This window comes from Armigeres subalbatus, chromosome 1 (assembly GCF_024139115.2).
Source record: "Armigeres subalbatus isolate Guangzhou_Male chromosome 1, GZ_Asu_2, whole genome shotgun sequence".
NCBI lineage: Eukaryota > Metazoa > Arthropoda > Insecta > Diptera > Culicidae > Armigeres > Armigeres subalbatus.
Genome location: NC_085139.1, coordinates 152,714,481 through 152,737,798, shown reverse-complemented (window position 1 = coordinate 152,737,798; position 23,318 = coordinate 152,714,481). Strand labels below are relative to the sequence as shown.

Genomic DNA, 23,318 nt, shown 5'->3' with positions numbered 1-23,318 from the left:
AAAGTTGAGTGTTATTTTTTTGCTAAAAAATTGAGTGATTTTTTGGTAGAAATTGTTACCTACAAAATCAAAAATACAAAGTAGTCCCTGAGTCAAAGAAGCCTTACCCGACGGTATCAGCTTTAAGAGACCAGAGACGAGCCAGCCTAGGGCTAAAAGTCTCCTTAATAAAGACACAAAAAATTTAAAGTGTATCATTTTAAAGTTGCCGCCCAATATTTTAACTAGGTATGATAGAGGATGCTTAATCTTATCCTACAATCGAAAAAAAAAACTTTAAAATGGTGTTACTTATGTTTCATGCTGTTCACGACGTTATTCAATGTATTGGAAAATTAGAAATTTTTATAAAAACTTGAAGGAAAAGTGTTACATAAAAACACTTTTAAGATGTGGTAAAGAATTTGGGGAACCATAAATCCAATCAAATTGAAAAATGCTAATGCAAAACCAAGATTATTCATAAAATTATATCTAGAAAAATTGTTATATTCAACAATAGTAAAACAATCCTTTTACTTCTAATTGCAGTTGCGGTTGACTTTACATCAACAAGTATTCAGGGTATGTCTAATTTATATTTTAAATCATACATAACAATGACATTACGATTATTTTATTAAGATATGAACCTGAAAAAGGACGAGGGATTGGAAACATTGGTTGAATTTGACAACAAAATACTGGAATAAATAAAAATAATGTAGGGGAACTGCTCCGTTTTCCATCCCACTGAACATATATTCCTCTCATCGCGAAACAAAGAAATATGGCACCAATTTGTTTGCTTCTTTTTGCTAACATGCGTGCTCACTGCTGAAAAAATTCACAAAAATGAGAAACAAATCAAATACCTTTTCTTTGCTTTGTTTTTGATGGGATGGAAATAGGAGCTATGGGATGAAGTGTCGAACCGTTCTCCTATTTGATAATCTTTCGGAAACTCAAGCATGTTTCTATCCCACCCCTATATGTTGGCCAAAACAATAAAAAAAATTTTTTTAGAAATATTTGTTATGGCTTTAATTTTCAAAAAGCTTTTCCTTATTAAAATCTGATGATTATATAAAAATGTTTGAGAGATGCGATATTTACTTGGATTTTATGCCATAGCCCATTATAATTTGATGTCAATTATAAACAGCTACAAGACGTTAGTTAAAATCTTCAAATGTATAAAAATTGATGTTTTGTTCACCGCAATTCAATTTATTGACCAATTTGTCAACAGTTCGCATGATTATGTTTCAGTTAACTCGCCCCACACCTAATGTTAATTTTTATAACAAGTTAGAATACTTAAATAGATGATTTCGGAATTATATTCCTTTCGAAAATAAAAAAAAATATCTGTAGTACAGAGCCTATCAATTTGCGCTGTACTCGCAACGTAGCATCTAAATCATCTGGTTTCGTCGATAACAAAATACCCGTAAAGTCAAAGTCTTCCATTCAAATTATTTTATTATACTGATCCAATCCAGGTGAAAAGGCATCACCCATGCATACCAGCATGGGAACATTATTTCAAACTCATTTGAACAAAAATGTCAATCCTCGACACAAATGATGAATAAAATTCATGTCGAAGCCAAGAAATATTACATCACATTCTCATCATCATTAGCCCTGCTTCATCGGGCTGAAATCTTTGATCAAGCGAGAACATCCCATTCCCTGCGGGAAAGCAGGAACGATGGAAATAAGCACTAGAAATAAGCTCAATCGATTTTGCCTGCCAAGGAATGATAAATGGCCGGCTCTTTCGCTCTCGGATACTTAAAACCAGCTGAATTTCGTTGTGTCCAAATGAAAACAAACCATATACTACCACAACTACCACCATTGATTGCTGATGCCATTCTCTCGTGGAACCATAGTAAGTTGGTACTAAAAACGGTCGAAGCAGGTGAAGGTGGGGGTCTGTTGCATACAAGCGAGAGCTGCTAATGGATAAAAGACACACGTATACAGATGAAGCACGTGGTCCCCCCTGTCCGCAGTTATGGTTTGCTGTGAGTCTGGAGATGCAGTATGCTGCCAGTTGAGGCAAGTTCACATGAGAGAACCAATCGGGCAGAGTGTTGACGCATTTGAGTCGAACGGCAATGGGCGAAGGTGGAAGTAAAATGGCATGCAAAGTTGAAGTTAGAGAATCAGTGAGATGTGGTAGATAATCATTTGCCGTATGAAATAAGTCTTGGAGACGTGTGAATGAAATATGCATATATCTATATATGCATGCATCAATATCGTCAGTCTGTATAAATAATATGGTTCCTATGGCAACAGGCGAGGAAACATAAAAGCACTTACACGAGACATCAACCAACACATTAAGATGGCCTACTTGGATGGAAGAGCTGACTGAGAGACGTGGACTTGAACACCAATCGGTATCTATGGTAACATACGAACGTTTCCAGAGCTGCTCCGCCACCATCACGCATATCTTCCCGTACGGTTGTTAGTGGAGAAGGCAAACTGGTTTCAAGATTATTTTCGCATTTTATTCTTTCGTGTGTATAGCGTGCGATGCCATGGATGATGGTCCAGCCCGGCAAAATCCTTGTATCCCATTTCGGCGACGATGGGGTTGCGTACAATGTTTCGCTTACTTCCTTGGAAACCATGCGGAGAAGAACCATCCTCTTTTTCTGCAAAATTATATTCTTGAATTTATTCTTTCTCATCGAAATTTTCTGTACTGGTATTATAACCCTCAATGGGGACACTACCGCATCACCGCAGCTATTAACTGAGAGGTTTTTAAACAAAGTAACCATTAACAGGCAAAACAACCCAAATGTCTGTTTTATATGGCTAAGACGACAAACGCTCTGGGTCAGATATACAAAAAAGTCTTTCATACAAAAACCGAATAGATCAGACTGATGTTCGGAGAACTGCTTTAAGATTGCATTATTTATTCAGCTCTGATAGTCCTACAAAATCAGGTTTTTTTTCAACAAAATGGATAAGTGAACAATTTTATAATAATTACTAATTTTTCTATTCTATTCTGACAATTTCCGGTATATTCAAATTTCATCGAAAGCCTTAAACCAAAACTCATTTTACGAAGCAGCACCGGTCAGCTGATCGACTTCTACCATCAACTGACAAAACAGCAGAAATACGACATACCGAACTCCAGATATTCCAGTGTGGCTCTTATGCAGTAACATTGCTCAATGAAAATAATAAACTTGATACAATGATCGAGTTTTGTATTACACATTTTCTTTATTTACTCAAGCAGTGAACTGGTCGAAATGAACGGTGTTTGGCTTAAAATTTCGTCAAACAAAAATACAAGTCGATTTTTTGAAATCAGGCTTTCAAATACAATTGATCAGATGAAAGCTTTAGCAGCACACACGTTTCACATAGGTTACTGCAACTCATATGTGACAAGATGAAGTCACAATAAAGTTGCTGCAACTATTTTTGTTTGAATTGTGCTGCTCTTGTTGTTCAACTATTGCTATCGATCAACTTTTCTCGCTGCAGATCGCCATTTTTCCTTTAACACCATTCTTAGAATTGCCTTTTTACTGATTGATCGAAGCTCTGACGTTTGGGAGGATTTTCGACATCATCTGCACCAGAGTGTATGTAATTAAGAGTGGCGACATGTGCCGCATTTGACAGGTCTCCTGCTCGTTTAGAACACGATTTTGTATGGGAATGACAGATGAATTTTGTTCCAATTCTGACAGTGTCGCCACATACACTCTGATCTGCACGTAGTATTCTACTCCATAGCCTTTTTTCGATCACAGCAGAATCTTCCTTTCTTCTTCTTCTTCTTCTTCTTCTTCTTCTTCTTCTTCAATGGCTCTAAATTCCAACTGGAACTTGGCCTGCTTCTCACCTTGGAATTCTTTTTTGATTCCAACTGGACAGAATACACAAGTTGCTTCAAGAAAGAGACTTTTGTTCACATAAATTACCTGGTTGACAGTCTTGTAGCTCCATGTACAGAAAGCCTACCAAATCAGATGTTTCTTTTCCAGTTCGACAGTTCACTTACTTACTTAGGGCTTCAGCTCTCCCGGGTGTACAGATCCTTATCCTAGACGGTCGCCAGCTATCGCCATAACCTGTTACCAGATTTTTGTCAATTATTTTTTAATTTCTTTATGAACCGTGAACCTCTGGGCTTGCTTATGAAGCTATACCTGTGTACTTTGACAAGCTGTAACTTTGCACCCCGATGACCGGTTGAGCTGAAACTTTGGCAGTGAACTACAAATATGATGAATTTTACACTTACATTATTTTTCTTCGAATGACGTGTGCTAAAATTACGCACAAGGTCAAATTGTTCAAAAAATAGCAGTTTTTATTTTTGTATTGGCCAATTCGAATGTCAAATTCAACAATTTATATTTTTTAAATTATAAACTTAGTGTCTCGCAGCACCTGAATTCAAATTGATAACATTCCAATTAATTGTTTGTCTGATTTTTCCAAAACAAAAACTGCTATTACTTTGAACAATTTGACCTAGCGCGTAATTTTTGAACGCGTCATTCGAAAAAAATGATACTTGGTATGTGTAAAAATCATCGTATTTGGAGCTCACTGCCAAAATTTCAGCGCGATCGGGCATGGGGGTGCAAAGTTAGAGCTTGTCAAAGTTGACCATTTTGTATGAAAAACGGCTTCCGCTGCTATTATTCTGAACACAGGTCTATATCATGCTGGATTCCACTTTAATGCTTACTTGCAGTTTTCATATTCTCACGCTTGACAGCTCAACATTGAAAACTGAAAATCAGCTGTTTAAGTACTTCATGGTTATAAAGACTGTACTCAATGAAAATGAGACACCCAAAAATAATAAATTTTCTTCAACATTTTAGTGAATAAACTACCATATTATGGGTATGTTTCTACTTCCTTGGTTTATTGGTTTTCCTCTCCAAGACCGAATGCCCGGCCAAACTAGCGTATCCCTTCCGTGATGCCGCAGGAAAGACAGCAGGTGCTTCGGGAGGTAAGGGGTAAGTGGAAAACCCAAGTTTTCTTGACCTCCAATTGTGATGAGTAGTGATATGTGATTAAAACCAAGACGGTAATTGCTCTGAGTATCGTTTGTTGAATAATTTCCTTGGATTCAAGGAATAGGTCCCCGAGGAATTCTTGAAATAGGTAGGGGAGGGCTGGTTGTGCCTTCTCGAACACTAAGTGCGTACGTAAAATCTGTATGTTCGCCCCAAAGATGATTTTTTTAGGGAGAATGAGACTTACATTGTTATATCGAATTCAGTTTCACGAATTGATATGATGTCTGTGTGTGTGTGTTTGTATGTATGTGTGTGCGCAATACACGTACAAAAGTATCACTTATTTTCATGCACTTGTTCCTACCCGATTAGTTCGCAACAAATTCCATTCAACGGCGAAACTTGTTATGAATATAAATGAATATGTATTATGGAATATCAGTGCTATTTTTATCTTTCTCGTGCATTTTTTTATATGTAAAACATGTGAAAGGCATCAATTCCGACAGGTGGATTAATCAGGCGTTTTCTTATGTATATTAGTCCAATCATCACCCAAATCACAATGATAACAAAGAAGGAACATATTAAGATTCACAGCTATCAAAATAAACCCTGGAAGAAAGGAAAAATTTGCGTGATCAGAACATTTACCACTTCTGCAGTGTTTGAAACCAGGATAAGTGTAAAATCTTCAAATTATTTGGTTTCATGGTACAAACCACTACAAATTGAATGTGATTAGTTTAATTGTATTACAGTAGTCACCTGTGGTGCAAAATCTGTGAAAAGGGAATAATTTTATGCAAGTAAGAATTAATTTTATGAATGCAAAAATTAATTTCTCGCGAAACCTAAAATAACAGCTCCAGCGTAGACTATGTTAGTGTAAGTATAACACAGATTATAACATAGTATTAGTGTGAACATTAAACTATATTTTTGCACAATGTTAAGGTGTGGTAAAAACTGTAAAGTCTTTACAATTGAAATTTTTCGAGTCGATTTTTACACTTACCCCCTTTTTCCACTTCCCCCAGTGTACCTTATATCCTCAGAAACGACCAACTGTGATGTGGCAACATAAAACTACAGTCCTGGCGCGGGTTTTGGCCACCGTATTTTATTAGTCGTCCGGTTTGGCATCTTCCAGGCCTTGTAGACGGCCTTGTAGAGGTTTTTTCTACCAAACAGATGGAAACCTCTGCTCGAAAGATTCCTTGTCTCCTCCGTATTAGTTGTCCTCGGTTTTTTGCCGCTGGGTCATTTGGGTCTTCTTGAATGATTTCACCACCCGTGACACCAGATTCCCAGATGTTTCCTGATCCATCTTTGGGACGCAGTCGGGTTTTCCACGATGCCGCACAATTTTCAATGCTCTTGTTTCGTTACTATCTCAATAACCACTTATCAGATTGTGTTAAACTTCTGCTAATGTAAACATTACACTCTTAGCAGATTTCAGTCAAAATTTCATCATTATTTACCCGCATATTAAAAAGTTATCAGTGTGTCTCATTTTCATCGAGTTCTGTCTTTAGTCTGCTACATTCGATTTAGTTCACTTAAAATAACTTAAAAGAACGATTACCACTAAGAATAGAAGTTATGCTGCACCCTTGTCTACGATCCAAACGTGATCGGAAATAAACCTCATTGTGCAACACTATGTACGAGAAAGCCTTGTGGTACGCCTTGATGAGGTCTACGATTTCCGTCTTTGCGTCTCAGACGAATTCAGCCTGTTACCATCCAGCAAAGAATGGAAGTGATCATCTCCTAAATCCGGTTTAAAATCACTTTGCATAGAACTTTTAGAACGGTACACATCATCACCATACATTAGTAGTATGTAGTCAAGTTATCCTTTGCGGAATTCTTACTAAAATTCTGTGCATTCAGTCGACTGTGGAAATTCTGTCTTCCTTCGTTTCAAAATCATATACAGCTTTCATGGTTGTGTTTTGGCTGACTTGTTTGTTTTTATTGCGTGTTTGTTGTAACCATTTTGTTGTCGAGCTCATGTTAGCCACAGCAATTTGTTTGCAGAGGTAGTCTCGATCTCTAATATCAACTAATTACACACAAACGTCACTTCTATGTTTGTGATCCTCATGACAAAGGTGCTACCGCTATTGATTATTCAATGCGTTGATCTCTTTGAAGTAGGGGAGCCAATCCCAGGTATATTGTTTCCTTTTTCAATTGATTGATCAAACACAAAAAATGCTCGATCCCCAAGTTAAAACTCCAACTTCGTAATTCCCAACGGCACTTCAATTTGCTGGGCGAAAGACAAAATTATAGCGTTTACTTCATCGATACCATGTGTGATTGATAATTTTGCATCAAATGTGCTAATTATGTCGAAAGAATTCGTTGAATATCCTCCATTGATTTAACTATCATTTCTAGCCAAACATTTATATTTGTAAACTAAAACTAAACCTTCTAAAATGTCTAGAAATGAAGTTCAAGAAATCGAAGGAATCAAACCCTGGTTTATCATTATCATCTTATTAAATCAACTCGTTCCTAAAGTCCAATCATTGTGCATATCTATAAGACATGGGAGCATAGAAACCTATAATTAAATAAACCCGTACAATATCCCTAGTCGATGTGTAGACTAGGTATTCCGAAAACTATTTGCCTTTACAACATTCCACGCTCACAAGTCACCTCTTTTGTGGCTTCTTTTTCTTTTCTCAATCTCTACGCCTCCTTACATCTCTCCGCACAGTTCAGTTTCGACATGTGCCTCACGGGCTTTACCAATTTTTCGTCTGCATGCCTAAATGGTACATTTAATTACTATAATTGATAGATGGGGTTTATAATATGGTGGTATGTCCAGCGAGTGTAAGCAAAAAGGGATGGATAAAAAACAAAAACTTTTTGTGGGTCTCACTGGCTTTTTTTCTTCTTCATCAGATCTCAGGCTACATTTTTTTTTCAAAACCCTCGCTGATGACTGGGCAGCAATTACTGCCTCGCCAGACAGTCTGTGGGCTTTGGTAATGTGAGGCTGTGAGCAGTACGGAGTAAGAGGTCGGAATCTATTGTTGTGATGGCTTGTTTCACTTCTTCGTTGGTATAATTTTCCTTAGCATCACTAGATAATTGCACAAATTACAGGGCCTGTTCGAGTTCGATATAAAAATTAATCCGAATCTGATCTTCTTTCTCAAGAAAAATCAGCTTTATCGGTGCTGGGCTGATGTTGAATTTAACTCGTGCTTTGCTTAAACGATACCATACTTGTTTGCAAGGCATTTACTTCTGAGGCAGATCCGTATTGGTTTTCATTATTGACTTTGGTCACAAATGTAGTCCATATCGACGGTTTCGTGCAATACAGGCACAACTCGAAATCTGTGAATGTTCAAAAACGACCTTTTAATATTATTTAACTATAACTTGAAATTCTATTGATATTTTGGCATGTGTTGATACAAATGGATTAGTTTTGTACATTCGAGCAAAAAATCGATAAATTCGAGGATTTATATGATTTTTTTTCAAAAAACCATCTTTAAAATTAGCATAACTTTTGATATATTGTGAATTACGATCTGGATGTTTGTCTGGTGAAACTTCATAGTATTTTCTACGTGTTTTGTCATCAACATGTAATAATCGATACTTCTGTTGATTTACGTCTGCCCACGCTCAATTGGCTTGTGCGTAAAAGTCAAACCTTGTGCCTAATGGCGGATTAGTACAAAATAAGAAAGTAGTCATTACTGCAAAGTGGACTAATGTGATTTTCCTTTTTTAATTGCACACGGGTTAAGCATAACCGCGAGTTAAACGCCATAAAAGATTTATACTAGAGAGAGCACCACCTGGAATATGATAATACTGCACCGTTCTCCAGATTGTTTGGATTGCTTCAGACATTGTAATGTGTTGCATTTGTTTTAAACATTTAATTATAAAGTGTACCTTCTGCATAATTTACGATCAATCAAATAACATTTAATTGTCTATAAAACAGCGAATACGAAATCCATAAAAATGTTGTTAACTGACTGAGTGACTGTGGCATCCTTCCATTACGTAACAATAGAATGGATTGTTGCTCAAGCATCTTTAAATGGAAAAATTGAAATTTTAAATTTGTTCATCAGACGCCGTCTTCCTCTGGGTAACGTTACGCGTTTTCTGGACGCCACATACTGTAGCCATTAGTCATAAAAAGGCTGCTTTATCAAGTGATCAAGCTAAGAAATTTAAGGCGGAGCCATGCAACGTTTCAGCAGCGCCGGTGGTGCAGCAACGAAACAGCACTAGTGGTCGGCGAAAAAAGACCGAATGAATATTAACCTACTACGATCGTATGCGGGATACTTCCACAAACGATTAAATGAGATTTTTTTATTACCGTGAAACATCCAGATCTCGTCTGGTCAACTTTTTTGTACACAGATTTTAGTGATTTTATCGTGGCGAATATTGCCGATTAGATTAAACAGATCATTCTCAATGAATGAGAATGTGACGGATTGCACAAACAGGGAAAATTAAAATATTTAAGGCAGAGAATCGGAATTATAGCCAATACTTTTATTTCTTAGGCGTTACTCTGTAGTTAACGCAGTGTATGGTCTCATCAAGTAAGTCGAGACGTGTGAGTCGATGGATAGAAAATTACCGTTTACCGTTAAAAACACAAACTTATCAGAGCACGAATTAGCAAGGCTAGCCAAATTTTAGCAAAAACGTAGAGGCACAAAAGTAGCAGGGAAAGTTTTATCTTTTTAGATATTTATTCAATTTTAAGAGAATGTCGTTCGTATTCCTACGCACATTTCCGCTTTGAATTCGATATTTGGAAATGACTGAGGTTTGTGATGATCTGAACCAGTCATTCCAGTGAAGATATTTTTAAAGGGCGCCGAAGATTAACTTTTAAAGAAATACAAAACTAAAAAGAAAAAATGTGTACCCCATCCGAGATCCCAGATTCTCATTTCCATCCAACTCTTGCATGATCGTTATGTTGTCATGAAAAAGAAGAATCCGGACTGGGAAAAAACTTGTTTCCCTAGTGCCTTTGGGTACCCTTGCCTCGATGTTCTCAATAATTAAGTGGAGTTTTTCAATCCAACTTATTTTGATATATTTTTGTGCTATATATACCTGATATATAGAGATTGGATAACATATATTTCTTGGCTTTAATTAAATGAATGCGAACAAATATGTATTCAAATCAGGCGAGGAGAATCAAAGATTCAGCGCATCAGTAAATTTCTTGCTTTTGGTCGTCCTCGTCGTCGTCGTCGTTGACGTATTCGTCCTCCATTCTCTGCTTCTTCGATCGCGGCAGAGCATCCCAAGTCAAAGAATCGTGACATAATGTGATTAGATGTACGACTCTACCTTTCTAGTGGAAGGAATCGGGCAGGATCGCAGTTCAAACCCGTAAACGTCTCTAGAAACTCATCTGACATCGAATCTCTCACATCAGCGTCATTCTCATTTGCTTTGAACGATGGGCTCCGTACATAGGCGTAAAATGGGGTTTTGAGGAAAGGGGTAGGCACAATCACTTTGTCTGAATTCAATAATGACGTCTAGATCGCAATTTTAATTGAACAAGTATTAAATCAAATTCACTACTTTTTTTTCAAAAATGCAATACAAATATTGATATATTTACAGTTTCGCCAATCGAAAAATGAACAAATATCAAACGACGAGGTAAATAACTCGAGACTCCGGGTTTTGCCGAGTCAGCTTAAAAATTAGAACTTGTTTTATCAAATTTGAATTACAAACATCAAATACTGATTTTGTAACTGCATAACAATTACGGCCCTTTATCGGATGAAATCCAAGCTCACGCCTCTGTGTTCCACCATTTCCACCGGAGCGCGACACCACACTCAAAATCTGCCCGGAATGTTCAATCTTTTTCTAAGGGATTAATATTTCCACATAAATTTAGATATAGATTTTTGTTCCATTTCGTTGTAGATTCCGACGCAGTACAATCTTTTTGATCAGTTTGTTGTCTCCACGCGCAGTAGTCCACTCCACTTGGTCGCATTCGAATGTTTAGTAGAACCAAGAGTAGCCATCCATATCTGGCTTCCCTTATCGGATGGCAGCATCTGATGATTGTGTGGATTGTGGTTGGCTGGGCAGGTAGCACCGTATATTCGAACTTTCCCACCAAGTCCCCCTGAGAGCTCGGTGTGCTGCTGCGAACTACGCTGTACGAATGGTCGAAGGCAGATGATAATTCCTCACCTGACAACAGGTACAGTCGATCCTATTTTCTTCTAGGTTTCCGTTGCACATAAATTAAATTCGAATAAATGATGAATCTACCGGGAACATCGTGTTTCTGGTGAGATAGATTCCATCCGATGTTTGTGACAAACTTTCAGTACACATATTTTGGATTAAACACAAACTGTCATGAAATACTTCTATTCAAGACGATACGCAGAGCATTTTTTTAAATTTCGATAACACTATTTTAACTACGGGAAGCTTCAAAAATAAGTACATCGTGCGTTTTGTCACATAGCGAATAACAAATAAACTATATATTTAATTGACATTTTGATGTGAATGTAAAGCACATAAGCTTTAGTTTATCAATTTTATATTTGAGGGGATGGAACGCAGGGGAGTAAGTGAAAAAAAGTGAGTTTTGAGGAAAATTGATTTCACAATATTTTTTCAGGCAAATTGTTCTTCTTCATCTTCTTCTTCTTCTTATTGGCATTACATCCCCAAACTGGGACAGAGCCGCCTCGCAGCTTAGTGTTCATTAAGCACTTCCACAGTTATTAACTGCGAGGTTTCTAAGCCAAGTTACCATTTTCGCATTCGTATATCATGAGGCTAACACGATGATACTTTTATGCCCAGGGAAGTCGTATGGATTTCAAAAAGTAAAAAAAAATTTCAGTTAATTTCCACATTTTTCTATAAACAACATACAAACTATATCAACATATTGACGCAAAGCTCTAGAATCAAAGTATTTTTTGCTGTTGTCATCTTACAGCCCTCTGCTTCGAACCACCTATTTTTTTTCTTCTATTTTTTTCTGTTTCCTTCGTTTGTTTATGTAATTTTGAAATAATTTTGACTTCTGAAACTTTTTTTAAGGAGCTGTTTAATTTGAACATATTTGAATATATTACAAACAAAATTCATCCCACGATTGAATTTATCTTCAAATTCCAACTACATCTACTTTAAAATTGTATCGCATAAAAATAAATTCATCAAACAGATTATTTTTTCTTCTGATCCTTTTGGCAAACCACGTTGCCTACATTTAAAGTTTACTTTTGCTATTTCAGTCGGGCAGTTCCATTAAAATCTCGCCGAGAGAAAGGAAATGAACCATTTAACGTGGGGGTATACCGATATAGAAACCAGCACGAGCACCAGCAGCAGCGGCGGCAGCCGACACCCTCAATAACATGTCAGCTCCAGTCGTGTCTGCAAGTGACATAAGCAGTATTCTTCGCCCTATTTGGGTTAGGCCCGAAGAGCAGCGGCGGCAGCAGCATAAGCAGCAATAACAACAGCACCGATACATATGCCACCCCAATTTTATCTATCCTTTATTATTGCCGCTGGTGAATATGATGCTGCCATACTTCAGCTTCTTAGAGTTATCCTATAGTTAACGTACGCAACAGCAAAATACCTCGACTGCTTGCACCATACCGTCGGAACAAATATGATTACGGCTACTACATAACTACTGTGTACATATATAAATTATTGAAATTTACCTTTAATCAGTACATTTATGATCTGATTGGCGATTTATTACTCCGGCTATTAAAGCTCCTAATGAAAATGAGACTAAAAGAACAATAACAACGCTAATTTGAGGCTCAAATATTGGAGATCGTTGACTTGAATATATGCAATTTAAACCTTTATCGTACCCTAAATGTACGAAAGGCTTCATATTCACTTCAAGAATGAACATGATATAGAAGACTCGGAGATTCATAATTTTACGTCACTATAGACCCAGCTCGACAAACTGAAATATTGTCTGTGTGCGCATGCAAAAAAAATACCTCGCTTTTTAAGCACTAATTGTTGACCAAAAATCTCGCAAAAAGTTACATTCTACGGAGAATTAAGTCCTATTGTTTACTATGTATTGGAAATAGATCAGCTTGGCTATTGCGCTCCGGAGTTATTGCAGAAAAAAGTTCAAAATCTATTTTTCTCAAATACTGAGGCATAATGTAAAGATGAATGCAAACAATTGTGAATTGATGGGAAGAATCAAATTTATCTCATTAAAGGGATGTTTCGACTTTTATTATTACAACTGATAATACCGGGGAAAGGCGTCACCACCGGTAGGTGTATCAATACGGGCCCGCAACTTTGGACCACAACTTGAAGTCCGCAACTTCGCTAGTATTTGTAAGCCTAAAAGAGCCCACCAGTGTCCGTAGAGACAGATTCTTAGGATTGGTTCAAATTATTCGTTTCCGGATTTAACGGATCAACGAGTAAAACTTTCATAGAAATCGTCGAATTGTGCGAGTTGATGCGCAGGAAACTCACTCACTCACGCATTTGTCCTGAGCAATTCTTTATTGGGACGAGATGGTTTGCTAGGAGCTATGAGATGAGGTTCACCGTAACCGTAACCGTAAATAACACACAAATTTAATATCCCGAGTAACTCTTTTGCGGAACGTCTAACAGTATCTCCACAAACTCGATAGACGACTTTTCTAGAAATCTCAAGTATGAATCATACTAGCGTTTTGAATGCAGTTTTCCATTTCCACAATGGGAGGAAAAGCAACAGCGGCAACAAATTCTCAAATCCCATCAGAATCATGAATCGCTCATGATTCTAATCGCGATTCGCACCATTGCACAATTTTTACGTGTTCGAATACTTTGGCCAAACAGGAAAAGTTTAGCTCAGAATTTTCAGCTCTCCCAAATGAGGAAAATCTACATAGTCCTCCGCGTCTACGAGATCAAGCATCTTCACTATTCGAGCACACACAAGGTAGCGTACGTGGTCGGTGAAACATGGATCAACATGCTTGGATCTTGGCGACTTCCGACCGTCATGCGTTTTGTTGTACTCCGTTTGTCCAGTACAGCTGCAGTGTTTGTATTAGGACATCCGCCCTCAACAGTTCGGTCATCTACTGCTCGTTCGTTGATGTGACAGACACCATCCTAAACTGTACTGTCAAATTTAGCTGCCGATGACTATTGCACTGAACATCCTGAGCTGTATTTCCATACACAGTTCCATTATGTAACAACAAATTGGGATACTCTAAACACCTTTCTATTGCAGCGTTTTCTTATTCGACAAGGCAGATCTACATGATCGTACATGCAGTTTCCACCGATTTCCAATCCTTTGAATTAGCATACTTCAGCCAAAGTGACGCAGTTTTCAACAAACAGAACATTTTACGTCTCGGCATTTTCGGGCAGCAGGGACTATGTCCAAGGGCCATCTTTGCCATCTTCGAGTTGTGGGGCTTGCCTAGGATGTGGTGGGGTTTGACAGTGGGCCCTGTTAAACCTCTATAAAAGCTGTATGCATCCGCAAGTAGGCCCCACCAAAGCTACCGTGTGCCGCTCAAAGCCCACAAATCCAAGTCCTGGTGTTAGGTGGGACGCTGAACAGCCCTGACACGACGGTCCTCCGACGAGCCATGTGGTTTGCGCAGGCCCAATAAGCCGCCTGGAAAACCAATCATTACGAACAATATAAGGGGCAAGCCAGAGTAAACGCGACGTGCGATGCGACGCGACGCGACAGTGCAATTTGACAGCCTGTTGATATTGATTGTTATTCTTTACGTGAGTCGCGTCGCATCGCATCGCTCGTCGCGTTTACTCTGGCTTGCCCCTAAGAGATAATGCGACTCGATATAATCGGCAAAGACCCTAGGCGACGAATAAAGGATCACGATTGGATCTTTGGAACATGGAACTGCAAGTCGCCAGGTTTCGCAGATTGCGACAGGGTGATCTACGATCATTGGCGTAACTACAGGGGGGTCTAGAGGGGAGTAAGTGCTATAGCCCCACGCGCAGCAGCTGGAAGTGGCACTCCCAACGGAAAAGCAGCTAAGCGCAGCGTATCTTGAAGATGGTTGGAGAGATATTCGATCCGCCATTGGTAGCACCGCAACCGCTGCACTTGGCACGGTGCCCCCGGATCAAAGAAACGACTGGTATAATGACGAATGTGAGCAATTAGTGTAGGAGAAGAATGCAGCCTGGGCGAGATTGCTGCAACACCGCACGGGGGCGAACGAGGCACGATATAAACAACCGAGGATTGTAGCAACTACCGCGCAATCACATTGCTGTACGCCGCCTACAAGGTACTCTCCCAAATTTTATGCCGTCGACTAGCACCAACTGCAAGGGAGTTCATGAGGCAGTACCAGGCGGGTTTTATGGGCGAACGCTCCACCACGGACGAGGTGTTCGCCATTCGCCAAGTACTGCAGAAATGCCGCAAATACAACGTGCCCACACATCATCTATTAATCGACTTCAAAGCCGCATATGATACAATTGATCGGGACCAGCTATGGCAGCTAATGCACGAACATGGTTCTCCGGATAAACTGACATGGTTGATCAAAGCGGCGATGGATCGGGTGATGTGCGTAGTTCGAGTTTCAGGGGCATTCTCGAGTCCCTTCGAAACCCGCAGAGGGTCTTTCGTGTCTGCTATTCAACATCGCTTTGGAAGGGGTAATACGAAAAGCAGGGATTAACACGAGTGGTAAAATTTTCAATAAGTCCGTCCAGCTATTTGGCTTCGCCGACGACATAGATATTATGGCACGTAACTTTGAGAAGATGGAGGAAGCCTACATCAGACTGAAGAGGGAAGCTAAGCGGATCGGACTAGTCATCAACACGTCGAAGACGAAGTACATGATAGGAAGAGGTTCAAGAGAAGACAATGTGAGCCACCCACCGCGAGTTTGCATCGGTGGTGACGAAATCGAGGTGGTAGAAGAAAATGACACCAGCAGAGAAATTCGGACACGCATAGTGGCTGGAAATCGTACGTACTTTGGACTCCGCAAGACGCTCCGATCGAATAGAGTTCGCCGCCGTACCAAACTGACAATCTACAAAACGCTCATTAGACCGGTAGTTCTCTACGAACACGAGACCTGGACGATGCTCGTGGAGGACCAACGCGCACTTGGAGTTTTCGAAAGGAAAGTGCTGCGTACCATCTATGGTGGGGTGCAGATGACGGACGGTACGCGGAGGAGGCGAATGAACCACGACTTACATGAGCTGCTGGGAGAACCATCCATCGTTCACACTGCGAAAATCGGACGACTGCGGTGGGCCGGGCACGTAGCCAGAATGTCGGACAGTAACCCGGTGAAAATGGTTCTCGACAACGATCCAACGGGCACAAGAAGGCGAGGTGCGCAGCGAACAAGGTGGATCGATCAGGTGGAAGTTGACTTGCGGACCCTCCGTAGACTGCGTGGTTGGCGACATGTAGCCATGGACCGAGCCGAATGGAGAGACTCTTATATACTTCGGCCTTAGTCTGAATAAATAATAATAATACGTCTCGGTATTGCGGTTGGATTGAGGGTTCCCCATCACTTTTGGACTACGCTTGTCGCTTGATGATCCTTTGTTCGTCGCTTGTACGAATACTTTAGTTGCTTTATTGTTTTATTGTGTTTCTGTTCTTCTTGTTCTTTACCGTTGATCGGCCTGACGTGTTGTTTGAACTCTACCTGCTCCATAGCGTAGTACGCTGAGAGCTTCTGAACTGAATGGTGTATCAGAATCGGGTTCTTTAAATGGTCATTCAACCTTGCCGCTTCAAGGTGCTGCGCAAACTCCTTTACTGCGCTCCCGAGCTCTATTACTGAATCCAAGCTTACAGCATTGAGTCCTTCCAATTCTTTTATTTGGTTTGCCAACCATGTCGACAAGGCTTCTGAAATCGTGAATTTCTTATGGAACGTCTTAACTATCAATGGAAAACGAGGCGATTTCAAACTGTATCCAAAACCATGCCCGTTGAAGCCTCTTAATAAGCCAAGTTCAGGGCATTGGTGAAGCCGTGTTTGTACGCGCAAATGAAAATTGGCCACTCTTCGGCGACATCGTTGACCTTTGGAAAATTTCTCGAAAACACCTGCCTCGCCGCAATCTGTAAACAAGAAGATCCTGTATTTGTGACTCTCTCTGGAACGACATTGAACTAATCATACGAAGAATGGGCATTCACTTTCTTTTCGAACGATGGCCGGGAATGGCTGACATCGGGTTTTCCTGCGTAACGGTTGTCCGTATCCCGCTTTACTTCGGTGGCTTCACGTTGCTCCGATGCTTATTTCTCGTAAACAGATCTTCTTTCTTCCACATCAGTCTTCACCAGTATCCCTTAATTCATGATTGTTGAACACGAAATCTTCAGCATTTCCATCCAGATCGTTAGTTTTCCACAGGGCCAATTTTCTTTCCAACACCTTATACTGGTGAGCAACGCTTCAGTTCTCTAGTTCCAAAATCCATGTTTGGTTTTCCTCCTCGAGTTTCACTATTCAACAAGTTCTCTGAGTTCTCTATAAGCGCCAGACTGTAGCCCCACACTGTCTTTCAGCAAACATTGGTCCGACTCAGTCACTATTGCCCTCAGCGAAAGCATTTAGTTTCGTTCAGACGACAGTACAGTATGGATAATAAATTCATAGTAAAGTTAGAACGCATTACATGAAAATTTTGAATCCCCAATAGGAAAACGCGATTTTATCACAATAGTACTAAAATCTGGACGCAGTGAGTTTAAATCTTTTTCTGATAAAAACCGGGGTTTTCGTTTATAATGGACGTTTCGATTACATACATTGTACCTTTATCAAGTAATTAACTTTGTTCAATTTGTTGTGACATACTTTTTCGACGTAGACGTTTTGTCGTAACTTTATATTAGCTGAGTGCACCTAATTATTAGTGCAGTCTGCTTAGCGTCACGTTTTTGGCCATAAACAAACTACGTAAAAGCAATAGAAAGCAATAGCTTTAAAGAAATTAAGGTTTTGGGCGCCTTGAATATTTATATTTATGATTTATCAATAAAAAAAATAAAAGAAACGTTAACGTATACCTCGAAAAATGTTTTTATTCAGAACAAACTCTTGAGAATTATTTGTTCGCTATTTTTAATTCAACACACTCTACTGTAGCTTTCGATACAAGGCATGTAAATTAATTTTTGGATCTAATTAAAGTCCGCTTTTGTGTCGAGATTTATATATACAAACTTTGCACAACTCCTCTGTCCTCTGATTATATACATGATATTATGGAGGGATCAATTTATCCCAAAACATAATGGTGCTGAAGAAAGGACCTCTCTCATTCAAGACAATCGATGAAAACAAATTATTTTTCCAGTTCGGAAATTTGGTGAAAAATTTCAATTATTTTTATTAAAATTGTATGATTATGTCCTTATAAAATAACCATCAGGGTACCCGATTGAAGCGACTTGGGTAAGAAGGGTGGGATTACCAACTTCCTATTGTTAACATTTCTTTGGATAAAGGGTGGGCTCTTCTCCCCATATATTGGGTCAATTTGAGGAATATGGGCTTAATTTGTTTTATTGTTTGTATGAAACTTACTCTGGAAGGAGATTCTCTACTCATCCCGAGGATTCGCATAACCGTCCTTGCTTATGGAACCACGTCATCCATTTTTGGCCCTTCATGCAGGAATTTTATGAAATACAAACAGTAGTATGAACAGGATCAAATCATTTGTCAGATATGACCAATGCTATAGGCAGGTGCCTTGCCACGATAGATGGTTGTACCATCATTATCATCATTATTAAAATCCGATGTAAATAAGAAAACCATTCGCCTTAATAGATACAAACAAATGGAATTTTGTAATATTAACGTCAGAAGCAATCAGACCAGTTCCGGCATTTTATGCATAATTTAATATTTTAATGCGCATCACCATTAGATAGGTTATTCCTGCTTTGTTCTTCCATTAGTTAGGACTCCATGGGAAAGAGATCAAAAGCTTTTTGTCCAGCCATCCATCATGCGAAAACCGATCACAATGATTTAGTTTAGGCTCACAATAACAAAAAAAATAACTCTTTCCCATTAAATGGATACCAACGTGCATTGAAACTGAAAAGCGGAGAGAAGCCTCATTACAAACATATAGCGCGCGTTCAGCTACGCTTTTCATGAGCTTTAAATTCAATTTTCGGCTCGATGTTGTAGCCGCTCTGCTGCCCCATGGCTAGGCACACGCTGGCTTTGTAGGCCCCTGTCCGTACAATGTGCACAAGCAAGAGTGCCGGGTTGATGATGGCTATAGAGAAGAACGGTACCACCAAGTAAAAGAAGTAAAGATACCACACGGCCATCACAGTGTGCTACATTGCGCGAAGCATTTTAGCCATAGCCATTTACGATCGTAAAATTAAACCACTTAACAACCCAATGTCTGCTGCGATGCGATACTTTTGATGCGCGAGACAATGTGAACCATGGATATAGGCTTTCGGGTTGGGGCTTTTCTTTCTTTCTCTCTCTCTCGCCACTCCATCATTACATCCTTGTTTTTGTCGATCTCTATACAAATTAAATTTGCACCACCATTGATCGCATTCTTCCTACTAACGAGCGCGCGAGAACAAAAAAGCAGAAAAGAAAAATTCGACCGCAACTTTAGCGGGACGAACGTGAAGGCGAGGTGAGCGAGAGCAAAAAAAATAAAACGGTAAAGGTCCGACCGACGAGATAAACGGTGATCACGCGCTTAAAGCTCGGCGATCGCAACAAGCCGCGCTTTTGCCCTACACAGCTATGAGCGTTACACATTCGCAGCACAAACAACACACATTGGCCAGGCCATTAGACAGAATGACGCAGTCACTTACAAGTCCGAGGAATGTATCTCCTTTGACCTGGATTTTCTCGGTGAACAAATTGGTGAAATCCAATTTCTTATTAGCCTAGTAAAGCGTCTCTGGGAATTGAAATACGATTATGGCTACTTTGTGTGCATTTCACACATCAAGTGTCGTCTCAATAGACAGAAAATAAAACAGCTTCCAATGGGGAAATATTAAAATTATTTTCCCGCAATAAATCAAATCGTAAAAAATAATATTGGCACATGATTTATTTCTGTTTATCAAAATGCTATAAATTCCAGTGAGCATAATCGTTGGCACCTCTCTTTCACATTTTGAGAGGGTACCTCTTCGAGATTGCCGCTTACTCCACTTCAGTTGGCTTTTTAGATTGTGGGTTGATTTTTGACCGTCTTTTCGGGGAACGACGACGGACGTCTGTAATATATATCCTGGCTTTCCATTCCGGCGGAGACAGAGCGGGAGTAGATTAGTTTTACACACCCACCACGCCATACAGACTTGTGTGCGCCCTTTCGGGCGTATGTTTCATTCTCTCTCTTCCTGTCTTTCTAAACACACAAATCGCCAGGCCAAGCCATATATCTTTTCTTTAATTGAAATTGAATGAATGTTTATCTGGTTTTTATCACAGTCGCGTTTGATATTTTTTTATAATAGGCTCTTGTGATTCTTAGTAGCTAAGATATGGAGTATGAAACGGCAGCACTACACAGCGAAACAAACAATGATGCGAGGTGGAACTTTAATGTAATTCCGTAAGGGTGGAATGTAACGGATATTTTGGAAGCTGCGTTACCAAATTTATAAAATTGAGTGCAAAATAAGATCATTGTGGTCAGTGTCAAGGAGATATATGTATCAGAAGAGAACAATGACTCATAAAACATAATTAAAACAGAATCAATGCTCAAAAACATCCATGATTTTACATTCTTCGTAATTTGGCTCAACGCATTTTTCTTACGTCTTTATTATCGTGAATTGGATCAACGCAAATTTCTTAACTAATTCCACTAGAAATCAAATTTGTCTACTAGAAACTGAGCCAACTTTGCAGCAAAATTCTCATTGGGATGAGTATGGCCAGTGGCGCCGGGAGTGGGTAGGACATGTCCTATGCATGAATGATCCCAGGTGGGACAGTCAAAACATTGGCCTACCCATTAATGTTGGTAATAAAATATCATTTCGGTTATTATAACATTTTTAAGGCCGATGCCCACGTAGCATTTATTCAAGCTGCATATACGGTTCACGCTAGGTACCCAGCATCAAACGTAGTCGTTCACACGTATACGTGTGGTTCAATAGAGAATTTGTAGGATCCGTTAACTATACTGAAAGCTTGTGAAAATTTTCGAAAATCAGAAGCATTCCAATATGAACTATGCACACCATAACATAGTTACAGTGTGCTTCGTAGATTGGACACCAGTAATACTCATGTTTCATTTGAAATCTCCATCTAGAGTCGGAAGAGGAGTCCTTGATTTCAATCCAGCTTTATGGATAGAAGGACACCCAGGTTTTTTTTACACGTTTTGGTTTCAGTCGATTAAAACCTTTAGCATGCATCTAAAACATGAGTAGCAACATCTAGAGCACTACAAGAAATCAGTAGTAAACGCATCTTTTATTCATAACGAATTAGTTGTTTGTAGTATGTTCGAAATGTATAGTGTCGTATTTATGTATAGTCTCGGTTATTTATACGAACATGTTCCACAAGTGACGTTTACTACTCAAAATGTAGTAAATTCGAACTTTTTATTCATACGACCCCATGTTTACAATAATAATTTTGAAAACATGCTTCTAAAATAAAATCTGGCTCATTTGTCTCACAGATTTTTCCTTTTTCATTTTAAAAGCAATTCTTTGACCAATTTACAGTGAATCTGTAGCATCCACCGGGCGAGCAAAATGTGGATTTTCCCTAGTCCCGAGACAGTGAAGTTGAATAATTAGTACTTGATGGATCGTGCACTTGTAGTACGCGTCGTATTTTTCAAAAAAGCGCAATTATTCATGAGTCACGTGTACGTGATTAAATGTACTATCGCTTATCAGGCATGATACATTGAGTGTGCGCGTTTTCGTTTTTTAATGCGCATTGAGGGATACTCGGTTTTTATCTTTAAGACTTTGTGTACAAAAAAATATGTGTTCGCTTTTCAAGGCGACTTTTTATACATTTCCATCCCTGCTTTCCCACTATTATTTTCCAACGTCAATCATGTCTTGTAGCAATGATTGTCGAAAGAATTTTCTTCCCCTCATGCTACAGCGACAGTGATCAGCGTTGCTTAAATTAAAAGAGCAACTGTGTACCAACTATGAAATGAACAATCATGCTAATTTGAAATACAATATTTGTCCTGGGAATCAAAGATAATTTTTACTAAAATCTTTTTTTTTTTTGCAATTGATGTGAGGGTTCTGTTCAATAGGGGCAGCAGGGACTATGTCCAAGGGCTTGACGACCCCCCCCCCCATGGCCACTGCGAGTTAGGGGGCCTGCCTAGGATGTGGTGGGGTTTGACAGTGGGCTCTGTTAAACCTCTACAAAAAGCTGCATGTGTCCATAAGCAGGCCCTATCAAACCCAGTCAACACATGAACGTATATGGTGTCGTGTAGGATGCTGAAGTGTAGGCGATAGAGGTATTTTTCCACACAACATGTATGTATATCGTGTCTAATTTAGCATCTTGTATTGCACCATGTGCGATTTTGTGTAGACTGGGAAGCGACCGTGTGCCGCTCAAAGCGCACAAGCCCAACACGAGTGCCAACCGGCACATCAGGATTAATACCAGTGAGATCCTGATTACGGTATACTGGTCAGTGACACACACACGCGCGCGAAAGTAATGCAAAATAAACGACATGTAAAATGAACGTAAACTTACATTCTTTCTTAACGTCAAATAGAGATAAAATAAGGGTTGCTGAATAACATTAGCTTTCCGATTACTATCAATTATTTTCAATTTTAATCCCGTTTCTTTTTTACTTTTCTTACGTTAATGAAATGATAACGCGGGCGAAATTCAAATGAACAATCGCTCACTTTGAGCGATTGATTGTTTATTCTCGCGAAGAATGAACAATTGAACAAATTAAGGAAATGCTAATACTGCTGTGTAGAAGTTTCATAGGTCACATCACTTTCCATGGTGAATCCTGATCTATGTTACTGATTACCCCACCCAACTAACACTACTTCCTTCTCGTGGTAAATGTGGAGATGCAGAGGTATTCTCGGTCTCTAGTAGCAACAATTACCACACTCACATTCCTCCCTTTCCCAACTTACTGTAAGGACTTGGCCGGCGCCGTTATTGA

General features: G+C 39.3%; 1 protein-coding gene across 1 annotated transcript in view; it reads left to right on the top strand.

Moving 5' to 3' along the window:
* LOC134206638 (homeobox protein homothorax-like) overlaps positions 1 to 23,318 on the top strand; it is a 240,411-nt gene that overhangs the window by 76,579 nt on the left and 140,514 nt on the right. Inside the window, exon 4 of the mRNA XM_062682368.1 lies at positions 532 to 564. Coding sequence (XP_062538352.1) covers positions 532 to 564 — 33 coding nt within the window. The remainder of the gene's footprint in view (positions 1 to 531; positions 565 to 23,318) is intronic.